Genomic DNA, 18,954 nt, shown 5'->3' with positions numbered 1-18,954 from the left:
AAGAATCACACTTCATACTCTATGATCCTGGAATACGTGGTATATAATTATGTTTGTTCTCATTGCTCAACTGCTGTGGAAAATTATCCAGTATATGTACTGATTCAATTCACATTCAGTCACATTCTTCTGTCTTTGATGCCTTTCTGTTTTATTATTTCTTCTTCAGTGTACGATCTTTTTGTGGGACTGTTTGTTTGGTTCTGTTTGGAGGTAATGCTTGTTGTTTCATAGTGTCTGACCAACAGAAATACTTTAAGTGTATGCTGTGTTTGATTTCTATAGAAATGTGGTTCAAAGTATGTTAAAAAGAAGAATATCCATTGTAAGAAGAAGAAAAAAAAAAATACAGGCCTAATAAAGCTAACAAAGTGTGGCTTGTGGTCCAATTTGTATTAAATAAAGTTTCTAACTGAATACATTTGTGTGCTACACATTTCCTGTATCCTGTCTGAGTCAGAGTCACAAAGTTCAACAGTAACCACAGGCTAGTGGGGCAACTTCTACCTTATTGCTTATTTTTTAAGTAACAATACATGAGCGTTGCAGTGGATCCCTCAGGTCGTTCTGAATTTCAGTTTGTTTTATTTAATAATACAAACATGAAAAATTTATAAAAACAGTAATTCAGTGTGCTGTTATTTGGTTAACTGAATAGAAATAAGTATTATTCTCTTTTTTTTTTTTCTTTTTTTTTTTTTGAAAGGTTAGCAGAGGCTGAGCTGAAGGTTAAATACACTTCTGGATCTTAAAGTTTGCTGTTGGGGTACTTTCTAAATCTCAGGAGTGAAGAGAAGGGGAAATTTATTTTTCATCCACACCCACTTTACGTAATCACCCAAATGGGGGTTTTTGCCTTCTAACCTAGTCTCTCTCAGTGCCGGCCAAGTTTGTGACATTAATAAAAGCTTGTGTTGCTAAATCTCATGCTTTTCCACATTAATCTCTTCGTGTATGTTTATTAATCATTAATCATTCTCTTCTTCTACAGTGTAGGTTACACAGTAAGATGAACTGAGCTCATGCTTAAAGGTGATTTATCAAGGTTTATGGCCTAACCAGCAATAATATATTCTACTCATGTTAACCACACTGTGTACTGAGTCTCTGAGGTGGTTTTGTTATAATAAAATTTAATTTTATGAATTTTAATGTTAATTTATATACACTTTTACACAAGACATTCACAATAGGTACAAAGAGGCAACTTGATAATCAAATATAGTAGGAATGAATCCTACTTCTTGTGTTCAGGTATCTTGGTTTAGAAATTGCAATGTAATGACGTCTTATTTGAATTTATAACAGGATCTTCACACAGCGGCTAAGTAGCCGCATCTCAGCAAATCAGTGAAAGCTTTTGGTTTCTTCAACATTTCCAGATATCTGGGAACAAACTAGTCCTTGCTCTCTGTGTCCATGTGAGCTCCAGCTATCTGTTGGCCTGTGGCGCATACAGGAAGATGGCACTGTAGGTGGAAAGGATCTCCCTGGCCTCTGTGGTGGCCAGCTGGCCTCCGGTCCTCACCAGACCCACGCGGTCTCCTTTCCTCAGGGGCAGGATCAGACTGAAGGACACCGAGCCGCCGCAGCCACAGTTACCGCTGGCTGAGCCCTGGTGCTGACCCACTGCAGGCCCTGCTGAGCTCTGCAGCTTCTGAACGCTGCGGTTAGACACTGACAGCACGGCTTCTACACGGTCACCCTGCCTTGCAGTTAGCAGACCTGAAATCAGGTATCGGCCATCCAGAGGTACAGTAAAGATCCCTGTGGAAGTAAGAAAGGGAAAGAAAATGAGTCTGGTGTATGATTAAATGGATCTAGTTTTCCACTTTGTTGAATAGAATCACGTGTTTTTTACTCCTGGGCCTTATTCTTCAAGACTGGAGTTGTCCTTAAGGCTGAATATAGAGAAGTGTAAATGTACTGTTAAGAGATGCAGCTGTACTGTAGATGATGCCCAAAGCTTAAGCTGGTCCCCTTGTGTGAATTCATTTTCAGATATGAGATATGACATTTTCTTAGAGGCAACAATTTAGAAATGATGATATAATTCAGATTTTAAATGAGGTATTGAGAAATCATCACAATCTGTTGGGTAACATCACATTGATATATTATCACCTTATAAAATAGTTTTGGCAAACATGTTAGCAAATATTTGCTAATTTTCTCATCCAACAGACACATAGCAACATTCACATATTCATGTGAAGTCATGTATCATGTCTCATGGCCTCCAATGAATGTAAGTCCAATATTCATGTACTCCTGCTCGCTGTGTCTGCAAACGATGCTGATGAGGGTGATGAAACTGCACGTGGCTTGCCCTGATGCGTTTATATTTTGATTGTTTCTTTTATACTTGTATGTCAAACCCGCCTCCAGGCAGGAGCTGAATCCATCTGTAGAACCCAAACAATGAGCTGATAGATGCTAAAATGCTCCATGGAGCTTAGGGGTGGTACGAAACTGAGTGAGAATTCTCTGTGATTCATCACTACGAGTGACCCCCCTCACATTACACAGAGTCATCTGACACACTGTTTATATGAAAATATTGGCTATAGTGTAGCTTTGAACTCAATACAATATAATACATAGTAAAATAAAACCATCACATAAAAGAACCTCATTTAGGTTACAGTACTAAGAACGAAAGTTAGTTTAACCACATTTGAGGAACAGGGTCCTGGTGATAAGAAAAAAAGACACAAACATTTGTTCTGCAGTCACCAGGTTATGCATTTCATTAAATACATCATAATATATTTTGTGTGTGTGTGTGTGTGTTTGTGTGCTGTACCCGTGTGGGGATTGTAGTGTCCACCGTCATTGACTAGAATCCTGTTGAAGCGAATGATGCCGAAGTCTCCAGAGAAGGATTGCTGTGTGAGGCCGGCGGAGAAGGAGAAGGGATCTGCAAAGGCGCTGTTGTCCACTGAAACTGGACACAGAAACATGTGAGTCAGTGTCTCACTTCAAAGACGAATTACTGCGTAATTGTCACTTCATTTGACGGAATATAACCCATTACATAAACCTCTCCATTAGTCTTCATACTGGAGCTAACAGGGTTTATGCTTTTTTCTTTATCCATGCAGTTACAAAAATCGTGAGAGGCAGAGAGATGATTTCCAGATGGATTTTACCTGGTGATTCAACTGGAGCTTGATGCATCGGGTTCCATGGCACCTTTGCCGCTATGGGAACTTTGTACAAGGTACAAATGAAGAAAGTGTTCAGTCAGTACGTATTCCTACTGCCAGAGGGTTGACACCTTTATTTTTGTAGCTGTTTCAGTCATATGAGTCTCCAGATGTGTGTTTCAAAATTAATACAAAGAATCTATTTATTATATTCAGTGTTTTTGTGCTTTTTCTGACTGGCTAAAAAGAAAAAAAAAATAGATCTTTGTTTCAGTCAGTATAGCAATCTATTTCAACAACACAATTTCTTTAATCATCATCAGCGAATGTAACATTTGCCTCGCAGCCCGGGGAAGAACTTTGTGGTAAGTGTCTGTAGACGAGCTAAAATCCTTCCCCAGTCCACCCACACCTCCCTCAACTAAACACATCCAGTTCCCACTCCCTCGCACTCTAAGACTACAAATTATTCACAACTTTTCCAGTTTTTTTACACTGATGTGGTAGAATGGCAAAGTCTTCAGAAGCATGCAATTTAACTTGATAATGAACTGCTACAATACCTTGGTGGTTGGTTGATTGCGGCTTGAAAGACACAGGCTGCAGAGGGGGATAGCCTGCAAGAGAACCAGATGAGAAACACATCATGTTTTATTATCATCCGTGGAGACGGGTTAGTGAATACTCTTGCCAGAGGCAGTTGTTTGGTTTTCCATCTGAACATTATGGCAACAGTGGGATAGTTTCTCAGGGAGGATATAAATTAAGACAAAACAGTTTATAATCTAGACTGCATAAGTTTGGTTTTACAAGTGCATTTTGAGTCAGGTTGATTTTGATTTTTTTCTGTTTCAGGACAATCAGAGCACATTTAGGTGTTTACTGTTTCCTCAGAGCCTTGACCTGGATTCAAACCTGCAGGTATGTGTGCTGTTTTAGTTCCAGATCAAACCATCAAAGATACAACAGAAAAGAACAGGATAAATGAAAACTTGAAACAACTTTCATGACTCTAGAGAAACGCCTGAAGATTTCTTTTATGAATTTTGAATATCCACCTCATATACTTAGACTAATAGGAATATACATGGCTTCTTCTCCCACACTATCAGTGGACAGTAACAGTACAACTGCTGTCTCTAATACTCTGCTGCCAATACATGCCCATGTGAGAGCTAAAACAAAGCCTATTTTGTTGATTCTTGTTTTCCCTAATCATCCCAAAGGCAGTCCAGTTAGTTCAATCCAGAGCTGGCTAAATCTGTGACTATCTGTTTCCTCTTCCGTCCAATTTGAGTTGAAATTGAAGTAGAAATCTTATGCGTGGGTGAGAAAGAAACCAAAGTACACGGATAATTAAACGCCTGTTATGGGTTCCTTGTGTGAAAATTGCTAAATAGAACAAAACAGACGCATGCTCAGCTCCAAATTCTGTCATTCTTGGTTAGTTTAGATGTGACTTTGAATTGACAGCAGTGTTGAAAAGAAGAACATACGTATATTCTGTCACACATGTGGTAATGTTGGCTCAGCCTTGCCAGCACGGCGCTAGACATGCTGTCATATGAGTGTCATAAAAATCCTTCTTGTCATTGAAGTGGTGACAGATTCCAGTTTCAGCATTCATTCACGCATCTTATAAATCTATGTATGAGAATCTGGGCTAGGGCTTGAGATTATAGCCTGCAAATTACATTTAGTAAAAATTAAGTATCGATAAATACTTACTGTGTACTTATACTGGGACAAATAGATAAGTGCAGGATAAGAAGAGGATTTTATGCTGTAAATATTTTTAATTTCCAGAGTTCCAGTTTAATAATTACTAGGCACCGTATTATTATTACTGAGTAACAAGACTCAGTAACAGTATTGATACTGCAATGAAATTAGTTATGGTGTCATTTGTTCAAACTTATATTTATAAACTTATATTTATGCCGTACCAACAAAAAATGCTTTGAGAAATTATATTGTTTTTAAATATGAAGTATGTTTTATTATTAATATAATGTGGCTTGTTGTTATTATGGGGAACAAATCATTGGGATAAACATGGGAACAAGGGTTAATCTCTGTAGCTGTTACTGTAAAATAGTTATTTTTATGTTTTTAAAAGGTTGTTAAAATGCAGGGGGCAGTAATAAAGTTTTAGGACACAATGCTGGATCCACACAACAGATGTATTTCTGTGTTTCACTGGTATTTGCCTCTATAATTTGCAGGCTATAATTTAAAGCATTGCCAAATCCAGTTTGTCCTATGAATCCACATGGTGAAACTAAAATGAGACTTTCTTGTTGTTCACACAGATAGAAAATAAGAGATTTATATCACCTATGAAAAACATCCAAAGTAGAACAAGTGAATGTCCTCTAGAAAACCAAAGGTCATCATATTGCTACTAACCTGGTGCTCCAGCAAATCCCTTGACAGGCATGCTAGAGTGCTCAGAGCCTCTCCGCACAGTCACCCTGCGGATGTACCCTGGAGGTCCTGCCTCGCCCGTCTCCACCACCGGCCTTCTGGGAACCAGGGGCAGAGTGTGGTGGCCTGGTTGCTGGGGGCTGGACGGCTGGCTTGGTGGACTGATCCTGTTTGTGTGTGTGTTGGGCTGCACTGGTTGGCTTGGATTGTAAGGCTGCCTGGGGCTGGACGGCGGCGGTGGGAAGATTAGAGGGATATGGATTTGTTGTATTCTAGTTCTGGTCTGAGTGGTATCTGGCGAAGACACAGGCCTCTCTGGTCTTAAGGTCATTCCTTTGAAAGCAAAAGCAAAAGAAATAGTGGCAAGGTTGTAAATATATCAGTTTACGATTCACTTCCCCACTATATGATAGGCTTTACCATCAGGTCTCTTCTTATAATCCAATTGAAATTTACGGAAAATGCTGTTTGCAATTGGACAAGCCGCCAATATACTATATCCCACTTCTCTCTCAAATTCAGACCACATCCCTCCCTTCGCTTGTGAAACCTCCTTAATAACTTGTACTCTGATGAGGAGCCAAATTAGACCTGGCTTGCTCTGCACCTCTGAGCTTTTTTATTTCAACCGCTACCTTTATTATTACCCTTCATAAAAGCAAACCAGGCGGTCGATTTGAGTTTTAGGCAACAAGAACCATCTGAACGGAAACCAGTTGGCCGCTCGCCAGACCCCCTGAGGGCACAGACATCACATGGGCCTCTGAGGTGAACACAGAGACGCTGTGAGAGTGTCCTGGGGACAAATAACAAAAAGTAATTACAGTACCTGCTTTCTGTCAGCCCCTTCTCACAACCAGGTGTCCGACAGATTTGTGTCACGCTGTATTTCAGATTCAGTGAAGGGTTTGTACATTAGATGGCTTGTTTGGTGCTTTGGGCACATACTACTGTATCTGTAGTGCCAGTTGAACCTTGTGGGTGAGGTTTGGCATAAATGGAGTCTATGTAACAGGATTACAGTAATGTCATTCATCTAGAGACACATCAAGGAAATGACCACTTATTGCAAATGGTTATGGTGGAAAAGGCTCTGCTCTTTGGGGAAGCTCTCAAATGATACAAAGTACAACAAAGACTCTGCAGGAAGAATAAGCATGTTAACTATTATACAGAGGGATTGTTGTAAACATGCAGAAATGTTAAGTCTCAGCAAAGCCATCAATACCAGAAGTTTCAATACATAATGAAGTTGGGATGGCAAACAGTGATGCAGCAGTAAGCAGTGTAGACATGACGGTATAAGTAGTGTACTGGTGAGAATGCCAGGTTATAAAGGCCACCTTGTACATCTATATGAATCTGATTGGATGTTTCTGGTCAGCTGGTAGACAATCAGCATTCAGACCAGTCGGCCATGGATGCTGAAACACACGCGTACCAGCTGAAAGGCAATCAGCTGATACCTGGTACCTGATCTAGCACAGGACTCTATTTACAGCAAGGGCACAGGTTGCCAACAGCTCTGTGAGGCTGTACTTCTAAGCACTGTGCTGGTTTGAGCTAAATGCTAATGTCAGCATGCTCACAATGAAAATGTCAACATACTGAAGAGTAATGTGTGCTATGTTCACCATTTCAGTTTAGTATGTTAGCATGCTAACGTTATCAGTTAGCCTTAAAAACAAAGTACATCCGAGGTGTACTTTTGATGAACGGGTCTCTGTTGCGTTTGTGTCTCATAAAATAATAATTTATAATGATTGTAAGTGCTGCCATAGCCCTCAACATTATAATGAATGATACAGTGCGTTCAGTCTTGTACTGAGGCAAAGTGATCAATCCAAAAGTACCTGAAAGTAATCATGTTATATTAGAGTCAGCTTCTTACTCTGGATTATGAAAGTAATCAGACACTGTTTTTATCAAATAAAACACCATCAACAAATTCTCCCTTCTAACTGCAAGTGATACCACAAGCTACTCAGAAACCACATGTATAATCAAAAACAAATTAAACCCAGCAATCATCTTGTACTGAGATAATAAGAAATCTCTTCTTCATTTCCTCCCTATGCCTCCTTCAGGATACCAGTTGCCTGAGTGCATATTTCCCATGAGCTCTCACAGCCTGTGTCTCACTAAGGGGGCAACCGCAAAGTCCGGAAACACACTGAAAGGCGCACACATACACAAGACTGCATTGGTGCAAACAAGAGAATCACCAAAACCAGATGTTATTGTTTACATGCAGATTGAAACACCATAGGGGGAGGGATTCTTTAGTGACTGGTGCTTCAGATTCGGGTGACAGTGTATGAGTGTTCAAACGTGTCTGAAAGCATCGTGGACTATTGCAGCAGACAAGTTGATCACGCGATGGAAAATGGTGTCAAGGGGCACAGAGCAGGGTGTGGTGGTTACACGCATATACAATAATGCATCACTCACAGTCTTACATACATTTTTCTTTTTCCTTTTTCTTGCTATGCACATGGACACAATTTCATTCTCCACCCCATTTTCCTCCAGTGATATTAATGATGGGAGGTTCAAATTGTGCACCGCATGGCAGACCTCAGGGACTCCCATTGTGTATCTGGCTCCACTCTCCTCTGAAGACTTTCAGATGGGCTCCTGGGTCAGAGATGGAAACACCTCACCTCACGGATTTATAAATGTCTCTGGGGAAGCTGTTGCAGTCAAAGCGCCCCCTCAAAATTCCGGTGCTGACTAAATATATACAGCGTGTGTGTGTGGCACTGTCAAATACAATTTTCCACTCTTTCTTTACAGACACGCTTCGACTTCAAAAAGGCCTTTGATGTCTTGTTTTTCTTGTGTTCCCTCATCACAGTAGACAGTTAATCTCACTGCCTGTCTCACCGATATAAAGTCAGAATGATCAATTGCAAAGCATTGATCCATGAAATCAAAGCATTCATTTTATCCCTGCTTTAATAAAACAGTTTTTTTTTTCTTTTTTGTTATTTTTGATAGCCTCCTCTGTCAATACATACTTAAAGGACAGGGTGGAGGAAGAGGAGAAGGAAAAGTCCTCTGGCATTCTTGGAAGGACAAATCGGAAGAAAAAAAAGTGGACAGAAGGAGAGAGCGATGAGGGACAGCAATTCAGAGATAAGAGTGAGGGAGAAGGAAACGACAGGAAAGTGATTTGAGCTACACTGGGATCGCCTCCAAAAAAGAAGGAGGAGTAGAAAAAAAACAGTTTGAGAATCGAATGAGAAAATTCAGCACAAGACGGCTGATTAGTCACTGTCTGAATAAGGAACAGCACGCTGAAGCTCTTTGAGAACAGAAGCACTTTCCATATTTCTACATTTCCTAATAACCTCTATTAAGCACTTTTTAAAAACCTGCTAATCCTATGTCATTTTAAAATAACAGAAAGCGTTAGACTTTTAAATGATGCGAGATTTAAAAGTCTGCTTTGCCCTCAGCAGCTGTTTAACTCCAACTCCCTATCGGAAAAGACGACAGCAGGAGACAAACACGCACAAGTTGTGGTGTAGTTGTAGTAAACCCCTGCTGCAGCAGCTGCTGAGGGCGAATCAATGCCAACATTTTGCAACTGAAGTCACACAATTCCATTCAGCAGTCACATTGAGTAAGGGCAAAGCTATTCCAGTTAATCTTTCAGTTATGCTATTACAACACCTCATCTGTTCCCAGCCTCCTCAGGGTCTTCATATGACTGTGTGGAGAATATGAGAATATGAGCAGAGAGGAAACATTTCAGTAGACTCTCAACCACCACCACACCCAGAGAACTGGGATTTTTCATGGAATTCTTTTTTTTAAATCTCTATTTAGACTATTCTCTCTTTCCCAAGCTTGAGGAACACATTAAATCCTCGACCACACAGCTCAACTCCCTATCTCCTGAGATTTAAGATACAGACTATGGACACCGAGTGAAAGCATCATATTCTCTCAAAAATTGTATGGGAAGATTGATATCGCTCTATTTTCTTAATTTGTAAATACAAAGCTATCGCCAGCAGCTGGCTAACTTATCTTAGCACAACATCTTGAAACAGTTAGCATGGTTCTGTCCAAAGTAACAAAAATCCACCAACCAGCACTTCACTAATAAAACTCACTAATTAACATGTTGTATCTTGTTTGGTAAATCCACACAAATCTGTACAAAAACTGGTTTCACATTACTGCAGTTTATGTGCCAAACCAGACCAGTTGCTAGACAACCAGCAGAGACTCCAAGAGGTTAATTTGTGAGATTTAGAGGTGGATTTTGTTATGTTTGGAGCCAGTCTAGCTTTTTCCCCCTATTTCCAATCAGCCACAGGCAGTAGCTTTCTATTTACCATTCAGACATGAGTTCGGTATCAATCAATCACATTTCCTCTACCACTCTCATGTCTGTTCTGTAAATATGAAGTTACCTCCAGTAATCCACTAACATAGCCTAGTACTTAAGACAGGAACAAACAGAAATAGTGAGTCTGACTGTGTCCAAAGGGAAAAAATTCTGACTTCCAGTGCCTGTTGTTTAATCAGTACAAAAACAGAGGTGTAAAAATGACACAGCAAATTGCTTTACAAGGAGTGATGTGACCAACTGGCTGCCTGACAACTGCTCCCGGCCAAGAGTCTGTCTCATAACCTCCCCATAAAATACCATTTATCATTTGACCCTTTGTACAGACTAAACAAACAAAATATAATGTATTACATAGTGAACTTGTGCCGCCCATGTTTCCACTCTTTATGCTAAGCTAAGTTAGCCAGCTGCTGATAGTAGCTTCATACTTGGCTTACAAATATGTGTGCTGTCAAGTTTCTCACCTAACAAGTGTCAAGAAAGTATATCTCCCAAAACGTCAAACTTTTCTTTTAAATATACTCACTCATAGAATTAAAGGTTAGATGCTAGTATTATATAAACAGCACTCATGAAGTCGGATCCCTGACAAACATATTTCACAGTCCTGCTGCAGTACGCACAGTTCTGTCTGATTTAATGCTGGGCAGAGGTGCAGTATAATGTTCCATGTACGGTAATGAAATCAAATATCACAGTTTGGAAATAACCGGCCATATCTGGCAAAGAGTGAAATGGAATACAAAATGCCTTCACGCACTCAGGCTCTCTACACCACAACCATTAATCCATCCACCTTCCATTTCTCCTCAGGTCCCTATCACACGACTGTTTTGGATGATGGTTTAAGAAAGGGAGGCACCATTGATGGGGCCCAAATCATGACATCACAGCTGAGGGTAGTCGAAGCATCTGGTCCTGGGTGTGGAGCCCTGCTTCTCCTCTCTCCATCAAGACTGGCTCCAGCAGTGAGTCAGGGCCCTTAATGAGGACCAGACTCTGCTCATAAGGCTGAGGTCACCCTACGGGAATCTCTGGAGGTTGGTATGTGTACATGTGTAAGGGGAATGGGAGGAGGGAGGGAGGTGTATTGTGTATGAGACTGTGTGTGTGTGTGTGTGTGTGTGTGTGTACTGTTAGACTGAGTACTAAGGTTGAGGTTCTGTGGTATGAGTAAAAAAGCTATGTCATGGTGCAGGAAAGAAGACCTCACAGCTCAACATGGTCATAAAGGGAGTGGGCAAGATGGAACAATCTACAAGGGTTAGAGTTAGGGTTCTGACATTTACATAAGGGAGTAATGAGGCACGAAACAGTGCAAGTAAATTATAGTTAGGAGGGGCTGAAACCGGAACATAAACGTAGCTTGGCATGTACAAATTCAAGATTCAGTTTACCTGTCACATTCCTTACATTAAAACTGGGGAATTCTTAGGACAACATGAATCTAAGTCACAGGAAGTTTCCAATGTGGGCCTCTGCCTCTTGGTGCCGGGACATATTGAATGACATACTCAAGGCAAGCACAGGAGGCCCAGTGAACTTGTGTCCTCCCACTCCGGGAAATACCCTGTGGCCATTCATGGGATCTGATCCTTCCTTCGAAGCCTCCATGTAAACCAGGCAAGCAGAGTGCATTATATGGGGGATTATCTTCAGGAACAGTTTGTGTTTACACAGATGTTAATCACACTTGATAAATTGAAAGTTGGGGAGGAAGCTGAAAAAAGATTGTGTATTTAGTTAGTGTATCTTTATCCAACTTCTTTTGAGTGCATTTCAGTGCTTGACCGTGCTAATGGGGGAATCCGTTATAGATGGCATAGCCAATGGACTTTTAAGTAGCAAAATTGTGCCATAATCTATACCTAATTGCTGTCTTGATACAGTTTAACTTCAACCCCTCCCCTAAGGAAGGCGGGATCCAACAATGTTACGCAGCAGCTGTCCAGGTGTGCAAAGGTGAGAAAGTAGGCAGAGAATTTTAACTTCTCTTTCAAGCTCTCTTTTTTCATTCTTTACACAGCTACTTCTGTCATTCATTGATTGCATGTACAAATGAGTTCTGAATTCTATAAATGTGTTTGAGGAAGGCCTGCCCAAAAGTGTGTACTTCTATCCCCACTTGAATGATTACTTCATCTTGCCCGTCATTGACAACGAACTTTACAGCCTGCCTCCATGTGTGGCTGTTCTAAAAAGCTATAAACACTTTTGCGTTAAACATGTTCAGATGATACAATGCACAATACCCAGCCTTGATTCTAGGTTTCCCCAGATGTAATTTAATCATCCCTGTTGTGTTGAGCTTTCTGCTTCCTTTCAGGGAGTGACCAAGTTAGAGTCTTGACATCAAATATCAAGGATGTGCATATTTTAGAAACAAATAATAATCAGTTCCAACAGAGTTTGCTGTTCAATAGTGATAAAGCTTCTTAATATGGGCTTCAAGGTTGCTATGCATCAAATGGAAATATTGATAAATATGACCTCACATTGACTTGGTTTATCTCAGTGAAAGAGTAGGAGGTCCTGTGATAATTTCCTTTTCAACACACTACCACAGACAGCCAATGATGTTATCCAAGTATCAACAAACCACCAACTCACCTGGCTCTTTGGCAGTGACGTCTTTCAAAACATGTTTGGCTATCGCAGACAGCTGCGCCTGGAACCTTTGCAAGGAATTCTGCAGTGCACTGATTTCTGCGCCATGATTTCCACAGGTAATATTCATCCTGTAGACACAGTCCCGTAGACCACCAACATGTCTCTCCAGCCCATCTTTCAGCTCTTTGATGTTACCAGAAATCCCATCTAACCTTCCACACACTTTTTCAAGTCTGGTCACTCGTCCATCCACAGCAGAAATGCCGTCAGAAACACCCTGTGTGTTCTGTTTACACTGTCTCAGTTCAGTGGACACCTGTCTACTGAGCGTATCAAGCCCGTTCTTCAGCTCCTCCACCTGACGTCTGGTGTCGTCTGCCTGACTACTAGGTACTGCAATGACTGATGCACGGTGGTCCCATGCTGGATTCCCAGCGCCAGTCTGCTCTGCATGGCAGCATGTTGAGTTTATTCTGTGCATATCCTGGTTGTATTTGCTCAAGGAGTCGCTTAACCCCGTAACAGCACCGGCCAGACCAAGCACATTATCTTGGAGATTAATTAATCCTTTCTGGAAGTCATCCATTGTCTTGGCACGTGTGTCATGTGCAACTGACTGTCTCTCAACCAGGTCCTCCAGTTGCTTGAGCTTGTCTGTGTTGGCAGTGACATCTGTGTGAAGAACATCCAAGTCATTCCTATACCGGCTCAGGTCCTTCAAAATATTTCCTAGGCCATTAGATGTGGTTGGTGAACTTGCTGCACCTGCAGTAATTCCTGAGCCTGAACATCCTGCAGAGCACAACTCTCCAACAGCATTGACCTTATTCTCCAAACCTTCCAGGAGAAACTTGTTGTTGTTGACTTGTGCTTCGAGGGCATCCATGGAGTCACCAAACATCCCTGGGAATGAAATGTTGCTCATTTCCACCAGCATGTTCGTAAACTGGTCCTCCACATTGTTCAGACGCTCATCCAGAAGCTGCCGAAGTGTTGCCACCTCTTCTGCAATTGTACGGGTCAACTTCTCTTCAATGTAGAAACAGTGAGTCTCTGCGTTTTGTTCTGTGATATTTATACGTGCCTCCAGCTCCTCGATCAGTGTGCTGAAATCATTGTCTTCCTGGGGTGCAGACAGGTGTGACAACTCATTGTCAATGCGGACATTCAGGATGCGGTTAGCCTCTGCAATACGATCAATCTCACGCCACATGGCTTTGTGGTCACTATGATCCTCTTTCTCTTCGGATGGATCTGTCTGCCTTTGAGTTCGAATAGGTCCATCTGCAGCAGCCATGTCCAGACGCAATGCCCGGATCTCCTTCCTCAGGTCAGCCTCCTTGGTGTCCACCAGTTTGGTCAGGCTGACCAAACCATGGTCACAGCTGTCTTCACAGGTCTTCTGCAAGTTCTGGATTTTGTCATTGCTTGAGCTTTGTAGCTTGGCCATGTGTTCCTTCACATTCTGGTCTAGCTCCGTCTTCAGTTTCTCAAATTTTCCATCAATGTAGGTCTGTACAACATCAAACTCCGTTATGGCTGGAGCCTGAGCTTGAGAGGCATCCATGAGGACACGTATCTGCCCCTCATGACTTGTCATGGTTCCTCTTAGGTCCTCCAAAGCTTCGTCCTTACTTTTCAGTGCATTGTTGATATCATCCAACCGAGCCACTATTTTTTCTATGGCCTTGTCTCCCGCAATCCCACCTCTGGTGGCCTGATGTCCATCTAGCACTGCTGGGCTCTCCTCTGTGCCTGCGGTCGCAGCACTGTCTGGTGGACGCATGGTGTTAAGAATTGTCACCAGCATCTTCTTCGTGTCTTCCTGCAGGTCTGTGCGGAGGTTGGCAGTTAACCCTGACAAAGCAGATTGGAGATCCAGGACTGTCTGAGAGAGGCGCTGAACTTCACCTTCCAGGAGACGCACCTTATCTGTCCCACTGTGCCTCGTCTCATGGTGCCCTGTCTCTCTCCGCTCTGGCCCTATAATCACAGAATAAGTTTAAAAAAAAAGATCCAAACAAATCGTTGTGTCTTCTATGAGAAGAATGGTTTAATTTAGTGGTTTAGTGATACTAGTGGTAAAATTTGACAATACATTGTAATATAGTGTAAATGGACAATAACACAGATGGTGGAACAAAAAAATTGTGTCTTACTCTGTGTGTGTCTGGTTGTATGTCCAGGATTTGGTGGGAGGTAAGGGTGCGTTCCCTGCACTGTTTGTCGATCTGGGGGTGGTTTTAAATCTTTACAGTCTGGGCCTTGGTAACCAGGACAGCATCTCCACTCTAACTCTGTGACTGTCTTGTAGGCAATCTTGTATGTGGGTCGAAACCGAGTTTTATATCTGTAAAGAAAAAGGCAGAGTAATCAATAATTTGTCTTTTTTAAAAATATCAAGCAAACGTGAACATGAAATGGGAAACACTGAACTTCATGTCCATGACAAAACTGACCATTGCAAAGTGTTATCAGTGTTATTCCTGTCTTTTCGGGGAAATATGTTGTTTGTCCATGCAAGAGTGACTCTGCTTTTCCAAAAATTGGAACTGTTCCAATAATATATATTTTTATTGGGATCTCCTGCAATCCCCAAAACGTCTGATTTTTGGGCATGGACATTTTTGAGCTTCTCTGCTGTTCCCAGTGCATGAAGATTAAACTTTCAAGCCAAGGCAAACAGTTCTCTAAGAAACAATAGATGACATCATTTCCCTGAAGGCAGGGGTCATGTCATGCAAAACATCTGGAAAGTTGCTGTCGAAACAGTTATCTTTGCACATTTCCCAACTGTCACCCTCACTGATACCACTACTTTATATCGACAAATAGAAGAAGAAAAAAAGGAAACTGAAAACTTGTGGGACAATAATACTTCAAAGTCCAGCTGTAATCAACAATGTGTACTCAAATCTCATCCTAATATGAGATAATATGAAGCCAATAATGTATGTCATAACTTAGAAATGGGAAAACCTGAGGTGTCTGTTCTCACTTCCAGCTCTTCTTGCTTTACACAGAAACTTGGAAATGTGCTCCTGTGACCTAAGAATTAATAGTTTCCATGGATCTTTTCCACATCACAGTGGCTGTTGTGCTTGTGTTTGTGTGAGTGGATCACAAAGCTAAACCACAAAAAGCAAGTTTTGTTTCACAACTGATAATGATTCACAAAGTAAAAACTCATTCGATTGCAATACAAAATCTCCCTGCACAGAATTACTGACAACCCTTACTACCAATTACTGGTATGAATACTCCCATTTACAGGAATTCATTATTGAGGAACATAATGATTTGTTTGATTTGTGGGCTTAAATCAAACAGTGTGTTCCTCGAACATGAAGTTAGAGGGAAGGAAGAAAATTGTAGTGGTGAGAGAAGCCAATACAGCCAGTCCAGACATACAAAATAAACAAAAAACTATCTTAAAATATACACAAGAAGCAAATTGTGTAATTTAATTCACATTTGAAATGCACTTTGAATTCCTATAACAAATCTTCTGCACCACTCCCAACTGTTTATGTGCAGGGCCGTTAATTCAGCACAGAGGTGTGGTGAAGTGGTGCAGCTCCTGGATACAACTCGGATAAGATTCTTTTTGATGTGCTTTTCTGGACGAAATGATAGCACAGAGCGATGATGAAAGCTACAACAGGACATCAAGTTATGTTATATTGAGGGCCAATATACCTGCTAATGACAAATCAACAGCTGTGAGCCATCTGTTATCTGTTATATTCGAATACTAGATGGAAATAGATGCACAAATATGCAGATTTAAAGAGGTAGAGACGAATCTGTTCTGCAGGTGTAAATAATTTGTAAAAATGAATGAATGAAGCCAAAGAAACTCAAGTTTCCTGGAGTAAAAGTAACAAAAAAAAGTGGTAGATCAAAAAGGCAAAGGGGATCTCTGGCCTTAATGTGAATAAACATTCTAAGTAAATGATAATGATGAGCTTTTTCATCAATTCGCGAAGCAACATAAAAATAAGATACAGCCCCACAAATGTTTTACTTTTGATGAATTCTGGGCCCAATTCTAAGTGTTAGACCGTAACTCTCACCCAAACTATTGATAGTAAATCTAGCCAGTCCAACCATGGACCCTGAACAGTATAAACAGGTATGGAGATGACATTGATGGAATCCAAACAGTGTTAACATCAAATCTTCAAATCAAATTCAGTTGTTGAGCATTCCGAATTTGGCCCAAAAATGATTTATCTTCTTTGGGACAACACACATTTGTATTACTGTTCAACATGCTAATGCTAACAACAGTACATGAAATACATTTTTACAAACCATGCTGTATATTTTGTATTTTGTGTTAGAAATTGTGCAGGTATGTTTCCCTGTAGAAGACACACAAGTGTGTTGAGGGGAGTGGAATGTGTTGGTTGGGATTAGTAAGTAATTGTTGCTTCAACTTGGAAAATAGTTTTGGCTATAAACCTAGAACCATGACTTAGTCTGGCCTTTCTTCAGATACAGGTCTAGGTTAGACATGGGAGTCCAAGGCTTAGGAGCTTCTGGGTGACCGAAAGTGTGTTTCCCTGTTGATATTTTTCCACTTCCCTTTTACCTTAACCTAACCTCATCCCTACCGCTAACCAGTAATCGCCACCCACTTTTGAGCCTTGGAATCTAATATTTACCTTAGTTCTAGTCATGTTTAGGCTACTTTTCCTATTCAACCATTTTGCCTTTTTCAGAAAGCTGTGCATTTTTGGTTCTGCCAGTCTCTTCACTCACTGTGAACATTTCTGCCTCCAGCTCTCCTTCAAAGAAACATTTTGTATCAGAACTCCAGTCTGTCTCATACATCTAAACATGCACCCAAGACCCTTTCCCTAATCCCCCACCCCCACCCCCCCCTCGGATGCTCACGTCACTTGCTGCTGGCAGTCGGGCTGGTAGGCTGGGCAGGGGGCCACCACGGGCTCCTGGAAGCTCTCCACACTCCCCTGCACGGTGCAGCTCACGTTCTTGTGCACCACATAGGCGCACCAGTTCCTGAGGAGAGAGGCAGAAATAAACAAGAGCTCCAAGATATACTTTACCAAGAAATATTTTAGAGGAAAACTCTGCAAATACCACAGAAAATAGCTGGACTTTTTAAGTAAATTGGCAATAAGAGTATCATAATTAGTTCCATATGCATTAGTGAACTTTCTCTGGAGGGTGTTATTTCAGTTTTCTTCCTTTCCTTTCTTCCTAGTCTATTTTAAATTATCAGGAAACAGTTGCAAATGCACTAATGGACTGTTGCAGATGAGAGATTGGAGTAATCACTGACATTCCTGCGTTTATCTGGATCTTATCACCTATGGCCACACTGACAAAGCTCGAGCCACATTTAGACACAGGCTGATAATAAAGGCACAGTGAGAGTTAGCCGGCTACATATGACCATAAGAGCCTAAATCTTCACCAATCTGGGGTCATTCCGATCGATGAGACGTTTGGAAGTTATCGCGTTTTTACTGGCAACTGCGCAACAAAAGCGCACAGCCTTCACCGTCAGGGGAAGTGCGATGAAAGAAACGCCCGTGAGCAACTTGTTGATCAGGCTTATACAAAAATAGAAAAGTTTAAATAGTTCGCAAGAAATAGTGTAATAAAAAGAAAAAAACCCGTAACTTACCTGTTTCTCTGTCTTTGCACCACTCCAGTGTATGCAGACCCTTGGAACAAGTCATAAGAGGAGGGAGACCCGTAAGTGAACTGAAAGTTTAAAAACAGTGTGAAAACTGTCCACCGCCAATCCACCTCTCCATGTCTGTGATTCATACTTAACAAATGCTTTAAAATAAATACACTGAAAAAGAGGGCTACTCTGTTATTATCATGCGCGATGTTCCCATAAACCAAAGTCACACTGCCCCAGTGACTGAACTAACTACAATAACTCAAGTTTGGGGAAGTCCACATTCACTGCAGCTCCCTTGGAATGACGTTTAGGCCCCACACCCTCCTCCCTAAAACTCAGATGAGGAAAGGAACCCCCCCCCCCACCCCCGCCCGCCTTTTAACGTTTATAGCCTAATAGATGCTTTAGTGTCAAGTAAAGTTTATCTTTAATTTAGTTATTCTTTGAAGTCTTAGAAATCATGGGTCATTAATTAATGTAAGAGACAGAGGATGCTGCCACCTTAAAGGACTTGGGATGCAACTTGATTAAGTCTTTGTCAGCCAACAGCCATTAATTCACACCTCACTGGTGAACATAAGAGGATAATGTCTTTTGAACGCACCCTCCAGTGTTAGAGGTGTGTGCCGCCGTAGCCGAGTGCTGATGATATTCATGACCAGGGATAACAACGGTGATTTACATTCTGTCTGCCCAGTTGGTGAAGAGGGATACGGGGGAAAATAGCATGCCTCTTC

The 18,954-nt window shown here is 41.3% G+C and overlaps 1 protein-coding gene across 1 annotated transcript; it reads right to left on the bottom strand.

Annotated features, from left to right (window-relative positions):
* Window positions 1-358: 358 nt before the first annotated feature.
* Window positions 359-18,489, bottom strand: LOC111231235 (EMILIN-2-like). The gene is made up of 9 exons (XM_022758276.1): window positions 18,212-18,489; window positions 17,455-17,580; window positions 14,712-14,902; window positions 12,553-14,535; window positions 5,559-5,909; window positions 3,713-3,766; window positions 3,153-3,212; window positions 2,807-2,947; window positions 359-1,767 (listed from the first exon to the last, which is right to left on the bottom strand). The coding sequence occupies exons 1-9, from the start codon at window positions 18,355-18,357 to the stop codon at window positions 1,433-1,435; spliced, it is 3,387 nt and encodes a 1,128-aa protein (XP_022613997.1). The 5' UTR covers window positions 18,358-18,489; the 3' UTR covers window positions 359-1,432.
* Window positions 18,490-18,954: the final 465 nt, after the last annotated feature.

Source organism: Seriola dumerili, unplaced genomic scaffold (assembly GCF_002260705.1).
Source record: "Seriola dumerili isolate Sdu_G_001 unplaced genomic scaffold, Sdu_1.0 BDQW01000291.1, whole genome shotgun sequence".
Classification (NCBI taxonomy): Eukaryota; Metazoa; Chordata; class Actinopteri; order Carangiformes; family Carangidae; genus Seriola; species Seriola dumerili.
The sequence above is the reverse complement of the archived record's forward strand: the minus strand, read 5'-3'. Positions and strand labels throughout refer to the sequence as shown.

Excerpts from the sequence above, each read along its gene's own strand:
- LOC111231235 (XM_022758276.1), bottom strand. The coding sequence starts at position 18,357 with ATGAATCACAGACATGGAGAGGTGGATTGGCGGTGGACAGTTTTCACA. Across the intron at positions 17,581-18,211 it reads GTGCAAAGACAGAGAAACAG|GAACTGGTGCGCCTATGTGG; the intron begins GTAAGTTACGGG and ends CTCTCTCCTCAG. Across the intron at positions 3,213-3,712 it reads GCAATCAACCAACCACCAAG|TTCCCATAGCGGCAAAGGTG; the intron begins GTATTGTAGCAG and ends CCTTGTACAAAG.